Source organism: Puntigrus tetrazona, chromosome 21, assembly GCF_018831695.1.
Source record: "Puntigrus tetrazona isolate hp1 chromosome 21, ASM1883169v1, whole genome shotgun sequence".
Classification (NCBI taxonomy): Eukaryota; Metazoa; Chordata; class Actinopteri; order Cypriniformes; family Cyprinidae; genus Puntigrus; species Puntigrus tetrazona.
This window is the reverse complement of record NC_056719.1, coordinates 4,338,763-4,362,024: the sequence shown is the minus strand read 5'-3', so window position 1 is coordinate 4,362,024 and position 23,262 is coordinate 4,338,763. Positions and strand designations below refer to the sequence as shown.

At 36.4% G+C, this 23,262-nt stretch overlaps 1 protein-coding gene across 1 annotated transcript; it reads right to left on the bottom strand.

The window, feature by feature from the left end:
- Positions 1 to 2,721: 2,721 nt before the first annotated feature.
- LOC122326553 (transmembrane protein 132D-like) lies at positions 2,722 to 23,053 on the bottom strand. Its single transcript, XM_043221519.1, is given in 11 exon segments — positions 2,722 to 4,268; positions 5,948 to 6,139; positions 6,350 to 6,620; positions 7,838 to 8,043; positions 9,596 to 9,739; positions 11,909 to 12,083; positions 14,590 to 14,736; positions 19,550 to 19,898; positions 19,901 to 20,149; positions 20,152 to 20,421; positions 23,011 to 23,053. Coding segments are annotated over 11 exon segments (3,459 nt in total). The 3' UTR covers positions 2,722 to 2,855.
- Between the last annotated feature and the right edge of the window lie 209 nt (positions 23,054 to 23,262).

The following is a 23,262-nucleotide window of genomic DNA, read 5'->3' as shown; positions in this document are numbered from 1 at the left end:
ATTAGAATCTCATGAAGCACTGCAAATTATATATATATATATATATATATATATATATATATATATATATATATATATATATATATATATATATATATATATATTTTAAATAGATAAACATAAAACCACCTATTTTAAGACATGATTTATCTGATTCATAGGAGATTTCTGTACAGATTCTTGCATAATTCACTGTCAAAACTTGAACATGTTTATATATAAAAGAACTGATTGCTTCAACAAATGTACCGTGATTAATATTCTCTTAGTTCACAGTAGGTGGGTTTTAAACAGTTTATGAATATGAAAATTTAACTGTGAATATATGAAAACCTGACTGTTGCAATCTATAAGGGTTCTTATACTTTAAAATGTCTTAATGTGATATTACAGGAACATTAAATGTAATTAAACATTAAATGATATTAAATGGAGCAACCTGGGTTTAAGCGTTTTGCTCGTCACAATCAAATCAGTACCTTTCGTCACCAACCCTTATCCACTACACCTACATCTTTTAATTGTAGTTTTAATATATTATCCATTGTGAGGATTATTTTGCTAAAACATTAGTCAAAAATCTGTTTTTTATTACAACACTATCAATTTTGTGAACTAGTAAAAAAGCAGAATGAAAACGTCTTTGTTGCAAAGTTGTAACATCTAAACTTGTTTTTGTTTTCTATGGATGTCCCATTTTCTTATCAATAATTAATATTCTAGTAACCCTCATTCAGTGCTACCTCACTATTGCTATAGTCCCTCATCAACTTGTGGAAGCTCGCCATTGCGCCCTGCTTTCATCAGTTACCGCTTCTCTGTAAGAGGATGCCAAGTCCTCCACTTTCATGCGTTTGCACTCATTCGCTGGATCATCAGTGATAGTTCTAGCACACACTGATGAAATGTAAAGCGAGGCACTTTTTTTATCTTATATTATCCTTTATATATCTTTTGTCTATTATTATATATTATCTTTTATATATCACAATTTTTTGAGTGAATTCAGCCACCTAAAAAAAATGTTGTTGTAACATACAGTCTTTCAGATAAAAATTCTTTGAAATGTACTTAAAAAACTGCAGACAGGCTAGCTGAAGATACTACCTTTGGCCAGTATTAAATACAAGCCAGAAGTGAAAGGAGTTAAGAGCAGATTCACCATGTTTGGCCCACGTGTGGGTAGAGATCAACTAATGCATGTTAATCCAGAAACACAATGACCTCAATCCTGTAAATCTGTCAATAGAATATCCAACGCTCTGGATTAGGTGACTGTTGTAATGATAGCACAGACGTAGCTGTTATTCACTTCCTACACACAAATATGTATTTCTTTGTGCTATGCCCATCCTATTCCTAGAAAATTTTACAGATCATTTTAAGACTCTTAAATAGTTAAGGACTAGATGATTAGCAGGATCGGCATGATTTTCTTTTTTAGGGGGAAAAAAATAGTTTAGCAGTGCTTCTTAAACTGGTTATTTGTCATATTTTGCACTGTTAAAAAAAGAAGTATTTCCGTGACATTAAAAGACCCAACAATACAACAACATTATTAATTCAACATAGGAAATAGGAAAACTGTCCACCTACCAGTCTAACTTGTGGTATATTAAATAATAGTATTAATATTAAACATATATATTTTATCCACCCTACTAATAGTCGTAATACACAATTTTTTTATTTTTTTTTTGCAACAACTCCTATAGCAAAACAATTTAATTTGTCTTGATTTATTCTCAAATAAATGTTGCTGAAATGTAAATTACGTTGTGAAATTAAATATTTTAAAGAAAGTGTTTACACACAGGCAACAAGCTTGGAAGTTTATTTCTAACTGGTAACTGCTGTGGAAGTACCTTAGAGCTGTTTTGGAGATGAAATCCTCCCTGCAAATCTACAACAGTCCTGAGGTGCAACACATCAGATTATCTGGGCTAGGCCAACCTATTTCTCCACATGCAACGAGGGAAACGCAATTTCAAGATTTAAAGCAGTGCTCACTCGAGAGAGAGATAGCTGTTTTTTGAGGCAGAGGGCGATGGCAGTCATTGCAAAGCTAGGGTTGGTGGTATCACAATAAAATAGAGCTTTGTTTGCAGCAGAGATTTCTTTGTTTTTACTCCAAGGTGTCACTGATGAGCTGAACCAGAGCACGGGTCAAAGACTAGATAACCAGAAAACAATCAGGAGGCATGTGAAGCTTTATAAGAAGCTGTACTTCTGCAGTCATAAAACGGATGAATCCACTTATTAATAATAAAAAGAGGATCTAGAGCCACTGTAAATCAGTGTTGAATCAGTCTTAACATAAATAGAATGATATAGGCACAAAACAACGTGTCATTAAAGACCATTACAATAATAGAAATGTACACAAGCAGATACTTTATTTGATGAATTCATTAAAGCATAAAATCAATAGTTAACACTGAAAACTGAACCTATGTGTAGAAGAAATGTGATTATTTAATGTTAACTTAATATTAAATAAGCTTAATATTATACAACTTCATATTTGCATTAATGGATCTATTTCATACATTTTCATTTTATTTATACATATATATTTAAATCTTTAATTAAATTAAATGTATTTGCCTGTTTAAAAACAATAAAACAATATACACATTTTTTTATATATTATCATCAATTATATTTGTTGTAAAAACTTGCAGGTTGCAGAAATATTTACATCAAACTTTTCAGACAGGCATACACATAAATGAAAAACAAAGAAATTTTTGTGTTAAATTGTCCATAAAAACATTCCTATATAAACTGTCAAATTCAGTTCAATGCAACAATTTATATAAAAATAGATCTGTGGCCAATTTAAACAGAAACCATCACACTTTTGACACCGGTGTAGCCATAGGCCATGGACCTTCTGGAAGAAATCCTTTGGATTCTTTGGATTCCGGTGTCGGAGCAAATACTTCCACAGGGTTACAAAAATGTACATGATTGACTCTTTCAGCTTTACCATTTAACCCACCCTGGCTGATACTGGCAGCTTGACAACCTCCAACTGGTTGACTGGCCCAGCTGAAGTTCTGGCCACTCTTCTTGAGAGCAGCCAGGTGTTTGATGTCCAGAGTAGTAAAGGTTGTAAATTGCACCTGATTCCTTTTGCTTGTGGGAGAATGTAGAGGATCGCTGCGAACGGGCCTTGCCAGGAGGGTGGCAGATCTGACTGCCATTGGAGGCAGTGGAGCCATGGGATCCCGCCTCGGAGGAAGCGTGTTGGTTCTTCGTCCCAGAGTGGCAGTTCTCTCCTCACCTGCAATGGCTGGGATCTCCCTCGGCTGGATTGTCTCCGGGCCTCTGCTGTTTTGCATCTGAACCGGTCTTTGCACAGCTGCCTGCATCTCCTGCTTGGAGGTAGTCGCAATCGGCGCAGCTCTGTTTTGCTCTGCAGCTGTGCCTAGACGTACCCAGTGATGCTTGTGCTCAGATTGACCCTGGCACTGAACCGGAGACTTCTTGCTGCGTGATCTTGCGCTGTTGGTGGCACAGTGAAGTAAGATGGCGATAATGACCAAGCAAGAGAGTCCTACCAATGCATAGATGCAGACCTCTATGTCTGTGAACACACTAAACATCTGTATTAAGTCACTCTCCACTAATGGTGGTTCTCTCTTGGGTTCTTGTGGTGGAAAAGGGAAGTTAGACTTCTCAAGCAGGTTTCCATATCCGTTCTTTATTGGACTCCTAGGGCCTACAGTAACAAGCGCTATGTCTGCAATGGGCTTGGTAATGAGAGTTTTATCCATAGTGTTTAGGGAATTAATTGTAGATACGCCACCTCCTATTGCTTCTTGAAGGTTGGAATTGGTTGCAGTTTTGAATGCTTTTGTGGTGCTCTCTTGGATAACAGTGTGTTGAAGTGTGTTTAGAGGGGATGTAAGAATCAGTTTAGACACATCGTCTCTACCCTCACCATCACTTTCTTTTTTGCCAGTCCCTGCAAACTGTTCATCCGGCGGGAATTTTACCTTTACCATGCCTCCACCCACAGCCAGTTTGCTCTTGCGTTTGGATTTTTGACAAGCCTCGCAGATAGCTAGCTCCGCTCTGAGTAGTAAGCCCTGTCCCTCGGCTTCAGCGACCACAACAAAGACGGACCCCGGGATCTTTCGCACAGTTGCTACCTTTGGGTCCAGTGAAGAAATGGTGACGGAATAACCACTGGGATCGTACACATCAAGAGGAGTCTGGGAGCCATCGCTGAACTTCAGCCAGCAGCCAACCACCGCCTCCTGTTGTAAAAGATTATAAATATTTATTTAAACATTACATAAAACAATCACAGGCTCATTCAAGTCATTTATTTTGAAGCTCCATGAATCAAATATATCCACTGTGAAACTAACTTATATGCTTCCGGGGGGTTAACACATGATGGGTTTCTCTAATGAAAATATTAGTATTTTTTTAAATTATAACTCAAATCACTGACTTCCGTCTATGGCTGGAATGGTCGGAACTTGGCTCTATTGTGAACGTGCATACAGTTGTTGTCGGATGTCAGTGATTTGAGTTAAAAATAGAAATATTTTTGTTACAAAAACCCATCAATCTGCTTTACTTGTGTTAACCCCGCAGAGGCACATGGGTTAGTTTTACAACAGATATAAACTATTTATGGAGCTTTAATATAAGGGCCACTATCCACCAGCATTACCAAGCTTGTAAGAGCCAGGATACATTTTTAAAAAACTCTGGCTGTGTTCGTCTGAAAGAAAAAAGTCATATACAAATAGCATGGCTTGGGGATTGGTAGATTATGTAATAATTTTCATTTTTGGGTGAACTACTCCTTTAAAGCATCAAAGTTAATCATCTTGAAAATTAATTTTTAGTTAGCATTACAGCTAAAAGTGCATCTTAGCAATATATTATATGTCGTTCTTTGGAATGATGTAGAATGTAACAGGCTTATGGAAAAATGGATCAATATTTATATGTTTATGTTCAAAATTCCATTTGCTTAACCACCAGAGGGCACAGTGCAGAGTTTGTACCATAAGAAGTTGTGGCACAATAACCCAGAGCTGTTGGCTAATACAGTATAAGCAACTGGCACCACAGGCTGCCCTATATTCTGGGGTGAAATACATTATGCATTGCCTTAGGAGCTCTGCTTGCAAAGCCCATCAAGAGACGAATGAGGCCTCTCGCTGAGTACTAATAGTTTGATATTGATCGGATCGTGTTATGCCACTCAGACCTGGCACTGGAACAGGCAGTTATATGAAGGAATTTAGAGCATAGTTGTATTCGTTGTACAACTCTTCCTTACACTTAATGGTCAGTGCTTCGCAAAGATAGTGATTAATGGTACTATACTAGACACAACATTTTTTTTTAAGCACCTTGGATGGATGATGCATTCAGTCAGTTTAATGTTAATGCAACATTTATTTAGTACCTTTAACCATTCAAAATAATAATAATTATTTTATTATAATATAATTATCATTATATATATTTTTTCTTCTTAAATTAAATAATAAAGTATTAAATTAATAATACTAAATCAATGTAATGAATTACGTATTTTATTAGCTAGTATGAATGTCACATTAAAATATTAACATTAATTTGGTATTAATTTAGAACAGTCAAAGACTTAAAACATATTTTTTAATTATTAAAAGCTTGAAATAAATTTTTTAAGTATTAAATAAAATATTAGAATTAAAAGTATAAAAAATACTAAGTCATCTTAACGGATAACATATTTACAGATTTACAGATTACATTTAATGTTAATGTAACTTTAATTTAGTACCTTTCATCATTAAATTGTTTTTTTATTTTTTTAATTATTAAAAGTATTTCCTGTCTCTTGTCTCTATGTAGTTATTTTTGCTTTAATGAACTAGCTCATAATTCGTTTAATTAGTCTGACGGCCCATGTAACAACATGAATTACCTGCTTGGGGTAGTGTATGATCTCCTGTGTGGTTGTCTTGGCAATGATGGCCCTGTTGCTTCCTGGGCTGAGCTGCAGGTTCAGGGAAAGGCCAGAGACCAGCTGCACACCCAGCTCTGTAATACTGACTTTATCATCCAGAACTCGGATCATCCTCTCAGCCAGAACCGAGTTTGACAACGGAGACATCACCTGAACAACACAAACCAAGCCCAGCATGGCATCATTTTTAATTTACTTGTCTTCCAATTTTCAAAAAAAAAAAAACGAGCAATCCATCTCAGTGCTGTCTGTATCATCACTGATATTAACTAAATCCACACTAAACTTTGTTGTCTTAATGAATAATGAGAATTGTGCAAAGCTGACAGCTGCGGGTGGCTCTGTCATTATCACCATTACCTGCACGGTGGTGACTCCCACAGCCTTGCCTGTCAGCACGGTTCCTGCCTGCAGGCGAGCAACGCTTGTATCCCCGACTCTCAGAAAGTAGCGAACCAGCCGTGTCACATCTACCTGCCAATCAGAGCCAAGGAAGTATGCAGGAGACGGGCTGCTTGGATCTGGCGATTCTGCCGTGAAGACCGTAAGCACTCGAATCAAACTGTGCTGATACTGCAGCATGCAGCCTCGGCCCTTCCTCTCATCCTCTTCCTCTGTGTCCCAGCTCACTCTGAGAAACATGCAGAGAGAAGATGAACAACTCTTTTCCTCACTCTCCTGTTCTCAATATATATATATATATATATATATATATATATATATATATATATATATATATATATATATATATATATATATATATATATATATATATCTTTTTTTTTCTGCTATCTGCTATTTGACTATACTCAGCAATCTCTCATCTCTACCTTGTAATGAAAGTCTCTGCAATGTCATAAAAAACCACTGGGGTATCTCTGTGGAACACATTCTCTATTCTAACAAGAACACTTTGGAGCGGTTTTAAAGTGTAAAAAAGTCTATATGAGGTGGAACATCAAAAATAGAAGTTCTGAGCTAGTTAGAGGAGCTAAAAATAAAAATAAAATGAGAAAATAAAAATTCACAGTGGAATACAAGATTCAAAATTCAAGTACAATTCGCAATATAAATTATGCATTAAAACATGCTCAAGAACATGGCAAAAAGTTAATGTTAATAATAAAAAACATGAACGAAAATAAATCACTTATTTTTTATAATAAGATTCATTGTTTATTATTTATAATAATGTCTCTCATCTCTGCCTTGAAAATAAAGTCTCTGCAATGTAATAAAAAACTGATATGGAGCAGTTTTAAAGTGGAAAGGGTTCATATGAGGTGGAACATCAAATATGAACGTTCTGAGCTAGTTTGAGGAGCTAAAAATAAAGAAACTAGAAAAAAAAAAATCACATTTCAAACCACACTTCAAGAAATCAAAATTCAACAACATAAATAGCGCATTTAAAATATTTATTAACAACAATAAATGTCAAACATCTTTCAAATTTAAGACAATAAACCATATACATTTCTTTATACAGTAAATATGGATTAATTTGTAAAAGCAGGTTTTATGATTTAAATATGTGAGATAATTTAGTACGGATTATACTCATGATATATCTATGTTTGTATTATTACAGAGAATTGAAAGTAAATCTACTTCCTAAGGCTGAAATACTAATAAATCTCAATTAGTAATTAAAAGTATTATTATTAGTGTATTAGTATTTTTACACTCAAACTCACTGATATGCGGCAATTTAAATATTGCTTATATAATAATATTTTCCACTGTTCATATAAATTTCTTTTAAAGTGCAAAATGATTATTATTATACCAACAACTTAATGGGGCTTAATGGGGCTGCGTGTCAACGGAAATACACTTGTCACTTACTTTTTGTTTCCTGTGACAGGAACTCTCCAGGCTTTGATCTGACTGAGCTCTGAATCAGATATCTCCATATACAAGGGGACTCGAGGCATCCACACGCTCACCTCCAGCTGTGTGCTCAGGTAGCTGTAGGTGAAGTTCACCATCATCCTCACCCTTCCACGCGTCTCCTTGCCGTTAACATACACAGAATCACACCTCTCAGACACCTGTAAGTGAAAAGGGCAGTGTAGTGTACCTCATTCGTTGTGGCAGGTCTACGTTCCATCACAATTTCTGCAGTTTGTGAGTGAATGTTGGTTCCACATCAAAGCACAAAATCACTTCCTAGATCTTCCGCATTTACTGTTTCTCAAAAATCTAGTCTCTTTCATGTCTTGTGACACCTAAATCTCTAAATATTAATCTTATTAGTCTTATGTTACTGGATAATTGAATTGTGGAGGGACATTTTCCATGGATTTGGATATAAATTTCTGCTAAAATATAATAAATATAAATAGATAATATAAAAATGTTTTATGATATGAGTGTCAGGGTGGTGGGAGGATAATGAGCCCTGTGTACTGTACATTGTTCTATCCCATTAGGAAAATCTATGGGCACTGTTGCATCGATGTTTCATTCACCCCCAGTACTCCGAAGACTAATTTAGAAACCACAGAGCGCATGGTCTAAACTAAAAATCTATTCACAACAAAAAAAGAGAGACTTATGCACTTCCACCTTTATTTTCAAAGTGATTCATTGTTGTGAGTTAAGGTGTCTGTGTGTAAGAAAGACACATGGCAGTACTTGGGTTTGTGTGCAGTAGTTCAATCATCCCTTGTGTGTTATTTACCACCAAATAAGTTAATGAGTCCCTCCATTTATGTTTTAAGGCTTAACCTGGAAAAGACAAGCTCAGGAGGGCACTGGAGATCTTTATATCTTCAGGTACTCACAGTGATATGCATCCAAAAAGAAGACCGTTATCAAAAGCATGAGGTCCAAACAAGCTCATTGAGGGCTATTGCAGTGGCTCTCGACTGGCAAGATCTGTTCTGACAGGGTCGATGCAAAATTCAAATAATCAAATTATATAAATGTGCGTATTTAATATAGCAAAATAAGTAGGCTTATCAACTTTTAAAAGAAAGAAAGGGAAAATAATTTTGATATATTTTGTAACTGACCTCAAAGGTCCGTTCAAACTCATTCGCACAAGGTCAAAGAGAATACATTATGTGTTTGTTTACAAAAAATGTTTGTGCTGTGAATTATTTCTTACTGAGAGCACTGAACCATGAAAAGAGATATTTAGTTAAACTATCCTATTCAGCGTATGTCATTGTTAATAATTCTGCATATTGCTGGGCGGTTTATGTGAATAAATTAATTTGATTTTAAGCACATTTTTGATTACTGTGTCTGATATAGGATTTTGGTCCTGGGGCAAATCCAGTTCAGAAGCACTGCCCCAGAGAACAATCCAGTAATAACAAAGGGCTCAAGCTCTTCATAACACACGGGGGAAAAAGACAGGTGTGCTTTGGGTAAAAAACACAAGTTCAATGAAGGCTTATGAGTCAACGTCTGTCTCCCTCCTCTGTTTTTCTCTTTCTAGGTGAGGAGATAGGATATGGTGGTCATCTAAGCCGAATTCCCTGACCCCTCTCTCCAGTTCTGATAGACAAGTCATTCAGAAGCAGCTAATAGGAAGCACACAGAGTGTGAGATTGCTGAAGCTGTCAAAAGTGGCTTGACCTTGACATGCATTACCTTCAGGACATCCTGGTCTGAAGACCTGCAGCGAGACGAGTTAGTGATGTCTGTGATGGAGCCATCAGCCTCAACTCCCAAAACTTTCACAGGCACAGAAACCCTCTTACCAGTCAGCACAGCCGTGTTGAGGAGCTCCGTATCCTGAAAAAAAAAAGCACAACAAACAACACTCATTTAGTGTTGATGTGCAAAACTACATTTTCAAAATTGACATGCCCAGACAAAAGGATAAGAGTTTTAAATTGAATCGTATTCTACATTTTTGCTGAATATTCCCCTGAATTTTACAGATAGTGTGATCTAACTGCTTAACATATATGGTGTTGATGAATTTGCAAAAATATGACTCAAAATCTATAGGAATCTGATGAAAAACACATACCAATCAGTAATGTTTAAAGTCCTATGTGATACCAAATCAAATATGTATATTTGTAGCAACAGCCAACACTACATATTGTACGGGTCAAATTTATAGATTTTCCTTTTATGCCAGATATCATTATCATATTAAGTAAAGACTAGGTTCCATTAAGATATTTTGCAATTTTGCACCGCAAATATATAAACACGATTTCGATTAGTATTATGCTTTGCTAATAACTTTATTTGGATAACTTTAAATCTAATTTTCTCAGTATTTTGAACACATTTTTTATATTTGCACCCTGTAAGTTTCAGATTTTCAAATAGTTATATTTCTACCAATTTCTCTATATCTCTGCCAAACATTGTCTTATCCTAAGAAATCATATAGCAATCATACAGCTTATTTATTTAGCTCAGTTTGAAAAAAAAAAAAAAAAAGGTCCAGGGTAACATATGACCCAAGTGTTTTCCAACAAAAGTGCTTATGACAAATTTATGAACCAAATTTTATAAAGAAAACATTTTTTGAAAATGTTGATATTTCTAGTAGTTTTTTTTTCTCTTGGTCCAAGCAAATGTTTGCAGATTAGACCGCAAAAACAATCCTTGTTGGGTTTTGACTACAACAGTCACAACACTCTTTAACTGTAGTGGTGGTGCTTTAAAGGAGATTAATTGAAATAGAATTTTCTGAGTGTTTTACTGTGCAAACAAACAGCACACTAATTAAAGTATCCTCACTGAAAATATCAATTAAAAATCAAAAAACTATTCTATCATACTTATGCATCTCATAGTGTCCCATCTCTAATTAACACAGAGGTATGTACATATGGAAGAAACATGACTCACTGTAAACAAAGTGGGCTAATACTTAGAACAAGCATTCTCTTCATCTAATAAGCCCCTGTGAAGTATCTCAATTTGGTGGTGAGTAAAAGCTTAACCAGGTCAAAAATGTCAAGGCAACAATCGTGGATCAGACTCTCTCTGTCTGAGTTTAATACCCTAATGATTATCTTACAGTGTGCCGCTGTGATGACGAACACGCTAGGATGATTAGGTTTGAGCGTAGATTTAACATCTAGACCCAACAGATGTCCACGAGCATCCTCCAAATGCAACACAACAGATGCTGACTGTGATTTAAAAAGTTACCGGCAAAATCCCACACTCTTATACCGGTGTTATTTCAGGGACAGGGTCATGCTGTGAAATAGACTGTTTCAGTAAACAAATCTGGCAGCTAGCTTATAATGGACGCTTTATATCAATGAATTGTCACAATCTCTTTCTGCTTTATTTGTCTTAAACAGTTACGTGATAAAAAGATGCATTATTACATTTTAATGGCTGCCAGTGAACTTGTACTAAAGGGATGCATGTGGATGGCTTCGGGAATTACGTGGGTGTCCTTATAAAATGAATGCCAGGGCAAATTCTTCAGCGGTTTGACCAATAGTAATGGACAGTAGGAAGAGATCAGAGGGCGAAAGAATTGGTACTGCGCCTCTGGACAATTAATACACATATACACAGTCACAAAAACACACAGACAGAACAAAGACACATAAATCATGTATAAGGGCTGTCAATGTGGCTTTATAGTCAAATGATTTTACACAAAGCATGACAAATACTTGTCACACCGACGTGATTTCATTTTGAAATGTCCATGCTTCACAGACGCCCTTATAAAATGTGACCTCACGAAAACCTTACAAAAGTTAAAGGGCAAAGAATTCTGTCATTTATTTACCCTCGCGTCATTCCAAATGATGCTGCTATTATAGTTTGCTTGACACAAAAATATATATTTTTTTCATTTTACATTTCAAGCAATAATGGCATATAGTAAGCATTTTGGGTAAACTTTAGTTTGAGAAGAATTGTCCCATGTGATCATAACACAAAGAAAATAGTTCCAAACTAAAAACAAACCGTGATCAGTGGTGCTATTCCCACATAGTCTCTCTGAATGGTGTAAATCCTCATGGTTCCTTCATCCCGGATCATGTTTCCAGGCAGCTCTAGTCGCCACGTGATCATCTGGCTCTCTAACTGATCACTCTGCTCCTCCGTTTCAAAGTCCAGCTGCAAGACCTCCAGCAGACCTCTGTAAACACAACATCGGGACACAGTCACATCCCGATCTTTGCAACAAGTGACATAAATTCATTTTCTGGGTCAAAAGAGACATACAGAGCCAAAGAGGACAGTGCAGAATCTTAATAATGTTAGCACAATCAGCTATCAGGAGAGATGGAGCTTCTCATCCACTTCAGTAGCATTAAAACACTCAGCATTCTAATGAGCATAACAAGTTCATCGCAGGAACATGATTTAGCTCACACCGCACCGTTCAGCTGGAACTTGCTTTGATAAAGTGCTTTTATATAACAGAAATCAAACTTTTATGCAGCTTCTTACGGTTCATGCATTTGTATACGGCATGCTGAAGCTCTCACATAAAAAGGAAGCTTTGAAAGCATCAGAAAATTTAGTGTATGTGCTATAGAAAAAGCTTTCCCAAAGTGGACAGATCCTTAGAGATTTGATTCAAAACTCTGCAAATCTCTATACGATATAGTCTTAAATGATGCAATCTGTTTTTTTTCTTTCAAGACCATTGTTAAAGGATAAGGGGTGAAAATCAAGGGAGTCATGACCCATCATCGCTGCGCTGTGCTAAGTGCTTCCCAGCACTGTGTTAACCTCTCGGTTTGGCTCTTCACTGGTTAATGTGGAGATCTCTGCTCTAATCTTGTGGAACGTGCTGGTCTTTAAGCTGGTCTAACACACTGATGCACTGAGGATGATTAAAGATAAGTGGGTCGTCGCTGTAAAACACGGAAAGAAGGGAGCAGAGAGAAGTACTCGGGAAGATACCGCTTGCTGAATGGCAGCTGGTGACAGCCCTCGGTGTTGAGCTATTATAGTTTGAAAAATTCAATTCAGCGTAAAAGACAATTTAATCACTGTCTTAACATGATTCAGTGAACAAATGAAATAACTCAATACCGTACTGATTTTCTGTTGTGAAGAAGTAGTTAAGGCAAGGGCTTGTCCTTTTAAAAATAGCCAGTGGCCTTTAGTTTACATCTCAGCCATGATTTGCTACTTGCTAAAACTAGTTAGAAACAGGTGGCATTAAGTGGTTTCTCATTTTTAGGAGTATTTGATGTGCAAGATGGGTCATCAATAATTTTACTTCATTACTATTTAAAAGTTTTGGCTTTAAAAGATTTTTTTAAGAAATTAATTTTATTCAGCATGGATACATTACTTTGATCAAAAGACAGTAAAGACATTTATCATTCTTTTTGAAATGTATATTTGTCAAAGAATCCTTAAAAAAAAGAATCATGGTTTCCAAAAAATACTACGCAGCAGCGTTTTCAACACGTTTTCGATAATAAGAAAAGAACAAAAAGAAATGTTTCACCAAATAAGCATTTTATAATGCATTTTGAAAGATCAGGTGACACTGAAGACTGGAGTAATTTTTGCTAAAATTTATTTTAATACAATAAAGATCAAATAATTGCCAGGTTGAAAATAAGTGTTATTTTAAAAACATTTGAAAAAAAAAAGATCATCAACAAACTCTTGAAAAGCATATCTGTTTTTTAATTAATATGCCAGCTTCTGTGTATTTTAACTCTGAAGTCATCTAGTGTATTTGACAATAGTTGACTTCAGGGGTAAAATACATGGAACAAAAGCTACAAATCTTCAATTTGAATGTAATAATCCAATGGAAGAATTAATCAATATTTCTTCTACTTCCTATAAATGCAAAAACGTATGAGTATGCTACAAGCTGCTAGAACTATAGCATATACATTATTTACTATAATATAGTAGCGCGTGATACATTATACTCTGCGATAATGAGAAGCCATTGCCATGGACACTGAACAAGAGCCGATGAGACTAAAAGAAATATGACACCCAGATGGAGGCTCTTATTAACAAGATTCTCACAGTTTTGGAGACACATTTGAATTGGATCCAGAAACACTCAAAACTCTTTACATGAAAACCAAGCCAAGATGCACATAGGTAATATGAACCCAGAGCTCATTCTTCTTAATAAAAGTGGAGTTGTATGTTTTCTGTGGATAGCAGCTGAGGTGATGGAAAGATATCACGTTTTTATGAAGTTATTTTCAGTCGCTTTCCACATGAATACCTAGCGTTATGGAATTGATTTGTGCCATTAATCATGAAATCAAAAAGTGTCGAGTTTTTCTCTGAAGCTGCTTTCTGTGCTTAATAAGTGTCTGTTCAGGGTAAATGTGGTTAACCTGCACCCTTTTAACCAGAAAAAGATGGTCTTTCATTTTCATTCAAAATACCATCCTGCAAAAGGCGAACAGGTTGTCTGAACATCTGTTAGTACCTGAACAATGAGGGGGGGGGAGAAATTAGAAGGTTGTTTTTCTCTGTCAAAAAATAATTTTGCAATCTGTCACTAAATTCTCATGGTTTCAGAGGAAACAGACCACATCTGGTGATGTGCAAGGGCAAAAAAAAGCTTTTTAGCAATGAAACGTGAACTAGGGAGAGTGCGGTTCAGTGGTTTCTAAGAACAATGAAATGATGCAGCAATGGCTTGCCTTTTGCTAGTGAACGTGCTTTTCTTCTGGCAGGTCACAGAGATGGTTTGGGCGTCACTTCCTCTCCCAGGTTCCAGAGTGATGTCCCACAGGCTTGCATCACTGGGTCTGGCTGTGCTGAATGACATGCCTTTTCTTGATGTGGCTCTGTGGGAAGGAACAAACCAACAGACAGATGACATCAGTGGAAAGGTCTCAGCCTCAGGTGGACGCCTACAGTCTGCTGACTGACTGCCTGAAGCACACTGAATACAAACATGACAACACCTGGCTGAAATGGACAGTTGCGATCTTATTGGCTGGTGCTTGTTGGATTTACCTACGAACCGTTAATATACACAACCATTTAAAATAAGAAGTAATTAATTTAAAGTAAGTAGTTAAACAGTAAGAAGTCTCTTAGGTTAAGCAAGGTTGCATTTATTCCAAAAATACTGTAAAATATTGTGGAAAAAAGCTCAATTTAAAATAACTGTTTTCTATGTTAATATATTTTTAAAAAAGTAATTTCCAGCAGAGTTTAGTCCAGTCTTCTGTGTGACATGATCCTTCACAAATGATTGTAATATGCTGAATTGGTGCTCATTCTTTATCTACATTCTTCATCATTATCAATGTTCAGTGTTCACAGCAATTTTTTCTGAATTCTTTAATTAAAAAAAGTTCAAGGGCATTTGACTATTAACAGCATTTTGTTCTTGAAGGACAAGTCTTTTGTAACATTTTAAATGCCTTTACTAAATGTCACCTTTCATTCAATGCATCATTGCTGAACAAATTTAATATCTTAAAAAATCTTACTGACACTTGCGACAAAACAACCCAATTTGGATAACATAATTTTAAAGATATGATGTGCAAATTAACACATAATCTCAATATACACCAGAAGAACTGTATATTTGGCTTCACGTTTTGAATTATATTTATAAAACAACATGGAAAAAAATTCAGATTAAACCACAGAAGAACCATTTTTGGTTCTACAAAGAACCATCTCACCCTTTGTGAAACAAAAAGGTTTGTCAGATGTTACAGGTTTTTTATCGAACCATTTAGATAAAAAGGTTCTTCTATGGCATCGTGAAGCACCTTTATTTTGTGCATTAGCACAAATTGTACCCACATTGGTTTACCTCAAACTGTGATAGACTGTTTCTCATGCATCACAAACAAAACATTGCTCCAAGTTGGTGTTTCTTGCCCAGAATGATCTACTGTTCAAACTGGACTAGACTTGATAATAGTCCATTGAATAACAATAAAAGTCAAAGAAAACAGATGAAAAGTAGTTTAATCACAGGCTAATGGACATGTAAAATCTTAAGCACGAAGCACAGTGTTTACTGTATGACTGCCTTTGGGCAATTCTGAAAGGAAAATCACACAAACAGTAAAAATCCATGTATGATACAATGAACATGTCCAGAGCTAACTGAATGTTTGCTAGAGGGCATCTATGTTAAAGACGCTGACCTGCACATCTAAAGGTTGAGTTGGAAAACGTTCACCTGTCCTCTGATGGACAGAAAATCAACAAACACATCTCAAGCCCATCTGCGCTGACATCCCTTTCCATTCAACCTGACTCATGGGCCACATTTCTAAAAAATAAATAAATAAAAAAACAAACAAACAACATGTACAAACTTGCTAATGGCAGTAGAAGGAGATATAATTGACAGCTTTTAAATCCTGCTCATAGGACCTGCTAACCATGGGTTGAGGTCAGTCGGCACGGCTCTCAATTCCCTGTTTCACTTGCCAGTTTTAAATCTTGGCTCAATCTCTATTGCAGAAAGAGCGATTGGACATTTAACAATGTTGTATTTATCAAGGGTGTAGAACGAGTATGCTGCGCTGGTGAATTTAATCTCTCTGTCTCCTTTGGCTTGGGCCAACATAACCACATGTCCACCATTCAGTTTAAAGACAGAGCCAAATGCTTCTTTTCTCCTCTTTTTTCCCCCTCCCATATCTCTCGGATTTATCCACCAGCCAGACAGTTCGTCGGTCCCTTCTCTCCACTGATGGGACTTAGAGACCGTGGAATCTTGCCACGTGAGATTCTCGCAGACATGTGCTGGAGTCAGGCGTCTTGGGAAGCGCGGCCAGAGAGGAAACAGGTCACGGTGGGAGAAATAGAATGAGCACGGCTGACAGCATTGTGACACACTGCATTATCTTTCCGCGACCCCTCATCCATCTTTTTTTTTTCTCTGTTTCACGCCACACGCTGCAATTCTGCCTCAAAAACAGATGTTCATGCAGCATATCTCAAATGATTCATTAGCGATGTGCACAATGAGCCTGTGCATTAAATGACACATGCAGATGTGCATTTTAATTATTATTTAAATTATCTGGTACTGAAAAGAATACTATACACAATATCACGGCTTATATCAGTTCATATCGCATGTAGATCTCTGGGATAGCAACTGTCTATCAACTCCTGGGACTCAGGGGAGAGGGATCAGAGTCTGTCTTGACCCATTTTGTATCGTCATCATCTTCAGAGCAGACGTGCAATTTTTTGAGACAGATGACACCCTCAGTTGGATAATCCAAACATTTTTAATTCCAGGGAAATGAAGAGAAACAATGAAAGCGTGAGAGGAAAATAAGAGACGGAAAAAAGAAATTGCAATACAGAGAAAGAGAGAGAGAGAGACTGTGAGTGTGTTCTGTTTTGGTCTGCCAGGGGAAGAAACACTGTATGCATGAGTGGCAAAAGAATTCAGTCAAATCTATAATGAGGATCTTGATGGAATAAATCTCTGACACAAAATCAAAGACGGACGAATATTGATGTGGAGCTGCATGGTGCTGCTTGCAGGATTAAGTATAGAAAATAGTAAAGAATAGAATGGAATTAAATTGAATTCATAGCACTAATAAGTAGTATAACATATGAAATATGAACTCTAATATTGGCAAATTAATTGTTTGTGTCTATTCAAATGTATGAATAATACAAAAAAATTCTATTTACATACATGTACTTTAATCCGTTAACAAGTAGAACAGAATTTTTAATATTATTCATTAATTTAAAAAATAATAATATAAATATTATAGAATTTGAAACAGATCATAGTTTATCCAAATTTATCCAAATATATCAATAAAACAACAAAATATGTTACTATAATATTGTAATACATAAATTTACATTAATAATCTGTAACGTAGCAGAATAAAACAACATATTATATATATATATATATATATATATATATATATATATATATATATATATATATATATATATATATATATATATATGCATAAGTCACAGGGCACTATAACTAAAAGCTGAAATAACGTTCTGTTGAAAGAGAGCAGATCTCTGAAGGGTTAAAGACTTCACTAATTTTCAATCAGTGTGTGGATTATCTATCATAACCTCAGGGGTCTGGACTCAATCTTGGAGAGAGTAGTGAAGTGGGGCAGAGATTTTTCCCTGGATAAAATCAATCTCTTTGGGATACCAGCCTTCACCTCACTTTACTGCTAACACTGAAAGCGAATGTCCATTTGAGCTGGGGCGGAGGGCAAAGTAAACCCTATCAGAGCCAAGTGGAAGGCCACGTGGATTTCGGGGGCTCAGGTGGCATATTGGTCTCAGCTGTCGGTCAAATGTATATCTCAGATCACGAACAGGGTTCCTCAACTTCCCAAAATAATCAGCACAAATCAAAGTCTTAAATCAGTGTATTTATATTGTCCAAAGAGAGTCAAATTGCTTTAGGAATCACTAAAAAGTGAATAAATAAATAAATTTTATTTTCCCCACCTTAAATACCATTAATACCAAATTAAACTACTCTAGATTTTTGAATATTAGCTTACTAAATGGATCAGAATATAATTTACCTCAGTGGTTCTTATGGACAAATTTTCCCCACATTTTCATTTGCTTTCAAAACAACCGCAAACAAACTTCTAAGAAAAAGAATAGCTGCGCCAATATAAAAAAAGAACAATATCTTCAGTCTAAAACATGCCTATAAATCCAATTTCACTCATTTATGTGTTCTTTCTCCATTGCTGTGGATTGAGACTTAGAAAAAACTGATTGCACTGTGTGTTTTTGTACGATAGAGCTCTCGCTGTAATATGTTCACTTCTGCCCAAAGGACTCAAGTAGTTATTAGGTATTTGTTTTCTTGCTCCATTAAGTTGATGCATTATTTATGTGGAGAGAAGGCGCACAAACAATGCAATGTTAAGAAATGAATGCTGCCAAATAATTTCCCCATTATTTTGCCATTTATGGAAGAGTGCCTTTGAAACTCCTCCAGTTGGAAAAGTGAATTGAGCCGGCACAACGTTATTACATTTCAGTAATCTGTATACTGAGTGGGACCGTTACATTCTCTCGGCTATGAAGTGGCATGACTGTAGTGTCGCGTACTTGTTAAATTCGCACTAAGCTTTTTGGGCGTTTGACACATCTGTTGGCTCCATGCCATGCTTCTGTTCCAAATGGGACGCTGTTATCTCAATCCCCAACGCACCTCCTCTTCATCTTATTTTGGCCTGACCAAAAGTCTCTTCCAGGAAAACAGTTGACATTTGTTGTGCCTTCTGAGAAAACCATATAATCCTGAACAGAATAAATCCAATTTCTCAGCACTGCATTATGCGTACAGATTTTTTGCAGACTTCCAGATAGCAGCATGTGAAATGATTATAGCCCAGAAAGCCAGGTTAGATCTACCAGACACTTATTTATGCCATATTTTGTAGCAATCTTGTTTACTTTAAAATGCATATACTCTCATTAAACGTATGGAGGAATATGTTGTTTTGGACCCCATTGACTTTTACTCAAAATATTTTATTTTGTGTTCAAAACAAAGAAAAGTGTATCAGGTTTGGAACAACATTAAAGTGAGCAAATGATTTTGAAGTGAGCAAAACTAGCAGATAAGCAACCATACAATCAACCTACCTGAGTATGAAATGTTCAACTGGTGATGTGCTTGATAGGAACACATAGAAAGTTGCAGTGTCTGTGGTCTTTAGTGGTTTCGAGGACGTCTGGATGATGACGGCTCCTCCGAGGCGTAAACGCATAAACGTGGGGTTTCCAGGAGGCGATCGCAGGAGATTTACGGTCCCAATCTTCTTCATGGAGGTTCCATAGATCTGTCGTCCCAGGTCACTATGCTGTGGACCCCTTCTTATCTTGCTCTCTTGCGGGACACACTGACCGCTGGGACTGGGTCTGATCTGGTAGTAAAGTTCAGCAACATTTCCTCTTTGATCGCCTCTCTGCTCCCAGCTTGACCTGCCACCTCCGGGTTGAACCAGGCTGGCTCAGGTTTCAGGTGCACCAAGCAGAATCCACCATCCGCAGAGATGGAGCAACTGTCCTTGACCTCTCTGGATTCCCAGAAGGCATATGCTGTAAGACAAATGTACCCTCCTTCATTCTGTCCTGGCATGTTTTGCATCGGGCCCTCGCTCATATCGTCTCTATTACCGGTTGCGTAAAACAACACATACAAGGCTGGCGTAGAAGAACGTACTTGACGGGCCAATATAAACGCCGGATCCTGGGGCCGGTGTGGATCATATGCAGTGGTATAGACTGCTCCAAAGACATGGGACCATAGCTGACATTGATGGCTGGCTGGCCAGTGAGTCCAGTGAGGATGAAAGGTTGCCTTTGTGCCCGCAGGCTGGAGTTGTCCATTACGTCCTGACTGGTGTCTCTGAGGAGGAGGAAGTCTGCATTGATGATTTGATAGTTCACACTTGGAGGAGCAGCGAGAGGGGACAGGGATCTTGGGTCATCAGACAACTCCACAACCTTCATTCCTTGAGGACACAACAGATCAAATTAGATTAGCATTATAGAGTGTATGAGAGATTATGAGAGTATCAATGCTATTTTCCAGTACACACCCCACTGTGCAATTTTTTGGTTTTATTTCAGCAATCCAAAACCATTTCAATGTTTTTATGCTCTTAGCAGCCAAAAATGTTCTGCACAAAAACATTCACATGTTGAGTTACATTTAAGGCCATATATATATATATATATAAAAAAAATGCAAATAGGATATTATTTTTGCAAATTTAAAAGCACATCTTTTTTATTATTCTAATTAAGCTTTATTAAATGGTTAGTTGCAGTTTATTATTAGTCTCCAACTCCAATGCATTTGTGAATCACAGCCCACTAGTTGTGAGTGACTGTTCTATAAGAATCTGTACTAATAAAAGCTTTCATTCAAAAACACTGTAAAGGCAAGGTTACTTTCACAGAACATTATGCTTGGTAAATATGCTATCAAAACTGTTTTGTATGTTCTAGACAGCTATACCTCAGTGCTCTTGCTATTTCTACATTGCAGAGCTGTATTTCAGAGAAGTCATTTGCTAGATGGCGTTCCTTCCTCATTCAAAGTCAGAGTAGAAAAAAATAATGATTGGTCTAAACCTGTCAGCAAAAACCTATCATTCTGTTGCCGTTTGAAACTCTCCCCAATGTGCTAGTCTATAATCTTTTCAGAAAACATTTCCATAGATGTCAAGCCCACAAAATCTTTTTGCTACTTCAATAGCACAAAACACAACATTTCCCCTCTTGGTGCAGGATGATTTGGAATAAAGCAACGCAGGGGGAGGCAAAAATAGTCAACATCACTCTGATCAGGTGTACTGTGTGTCCAGACAAGCAGCTTGTCAAATCACTCATCTGGGAGAGATGCTTTAACCTTTACCTTCTGACAGGCTGCAAGGGCTACATTGCCTTCTGATTGCTAAAGTGCAGCATTGAAAAGATGAAGGTTGATCTTGACATGCTGTGCGTTTTGGAGGAGTTTGTCAAATGCCAGTCCATGTGTCATACTGATACGTGAATGTGATTGCTATTCCTAAAAAAAATTTTTCAAGTAAGGCAACAAAAAATTCATAGTTTATTCTTTACATTTTCAAGTTTTCAAATCATCTGATTTTTGACACTACATTTTATTTTAATCTAAGTAGAGTTTAGTTATACCCATCTGTCACAGGACAAATAATTTTCAAAGAGACCCGATTTAGTGTAGTTTAGTGATACAAAAGTAAGTGCTGAGTAAGGGGTGACAAAGAAGTAACCAAAGTGAAGATTTTGCTATTTTATTGTCTTGGGCTTGCAAGGCAGTTTTATCTAATTGCATTTGTGTACCTGGAATAGTATTATGCAGCCGCTGTAAGTACATTATACACAACTCCCAGGACGGCACTTGAAGGTGATCAACTTTCAGTTAAAAAAGAATGTGCATTCTAATTCTAAGCATTATAAACCTGTATAGTTCTTAGAGAAGATCATTGGGAGGAACGAAAATTCTATTATACAGAACACTGCATAAATTCATTAACGATCCTCACTTCTGCCTGTTTAAAAAACCATACTGATTATGTTTTAGGTATACTATATAAATCTAATTGATGTTAAAGCCCAGTCAAAAAGAAATACATTTAAACTTTATTTTTGAGCTTTAATTTACAGTCTGTTTCACAAGTTATCTCTGCCTATCAAGCTTCAGGAGGCTGATCAATGTGATGATTTGTCCTATTGGCGTCCTATTGACTTGCATAGAAAAGCATACAGTAGGAGTCAAATAAACAATATTTGCATTTCAGACTAGGAATCGCATGTGTGAAAGTGATGTTTCAAAGTAGGTTAATGGTTGAGCCCGAGGGTAAAAATGGACTACTGTCTGTGCAGTGTCTAAGAACATTAGGCCAAACGTGGCTGAGTTTGCACAGCTCAAACTAGGACTCAGCCTCTGCACTGATGACAAGCCTATTTGTCAGACTCTAATTTTTAAATTGCTGCTTTTGGCATTACTAAAAATTCCACAGCATATCATTTCCAAATTAGGAGCTTTCCAAGTATGGTTTTATTCAATGTGAATCAAGACGATTTGAGAAAAATCCCCTCCTCTCAGTTTCACTATTAAAACCTTAGTGTAGACTTCAAAACAACTGTGATAAAGTTTTAATTCCACAGTTAAATAATCAACTTTATGTAATAACCGAGCAGCCATTTGCATTCTGCAAGTAATTATACAAGCAAATTGCAAAGAAATCTGTATTTACTCTGTATGCAAAACAATACCAACAGCCATATAGGCATTTTTAATTATGCTTGCTTAAGTGCATGTACAAAAAGTTACTTTCAATAAAGTTAAACTAACTATTTACAATTTAAATATGCAAACAAGTGATATTAATGCAAACACCACAGGTCTACATACAGTAAAATACTGAGATCATTCATGATAAATGAGAAGACATGGCTAATTGTGGCTAAACAACTGAAATAAAGTCAGATGCAAGATATCGTATTAAAGTATAAAGAATTTATATAGATATGTGCAACAGTAGGGAATGACGGATATGAGAGGAATGTCTTACCTTTAGCACAGGATAGGCACAAGGCTATAACCATCAGCAACATTGTGCTTGTTCGTAGAAACAAGTCCAAATTGTAGCCTAAAATACTTTATTCCTCTAATGCATTCCTTAAAAAAAAACTGCATAAAATAAAAATCAATTAAATAATAAGTTTCTCTATAAAAAAATTACAAATCAAAGAAAGTAAATGTGGTGCTCTCAGCAGGCTCAAACATGATCACTTATGAGCAGCAAAATACAGAAAATAAACGC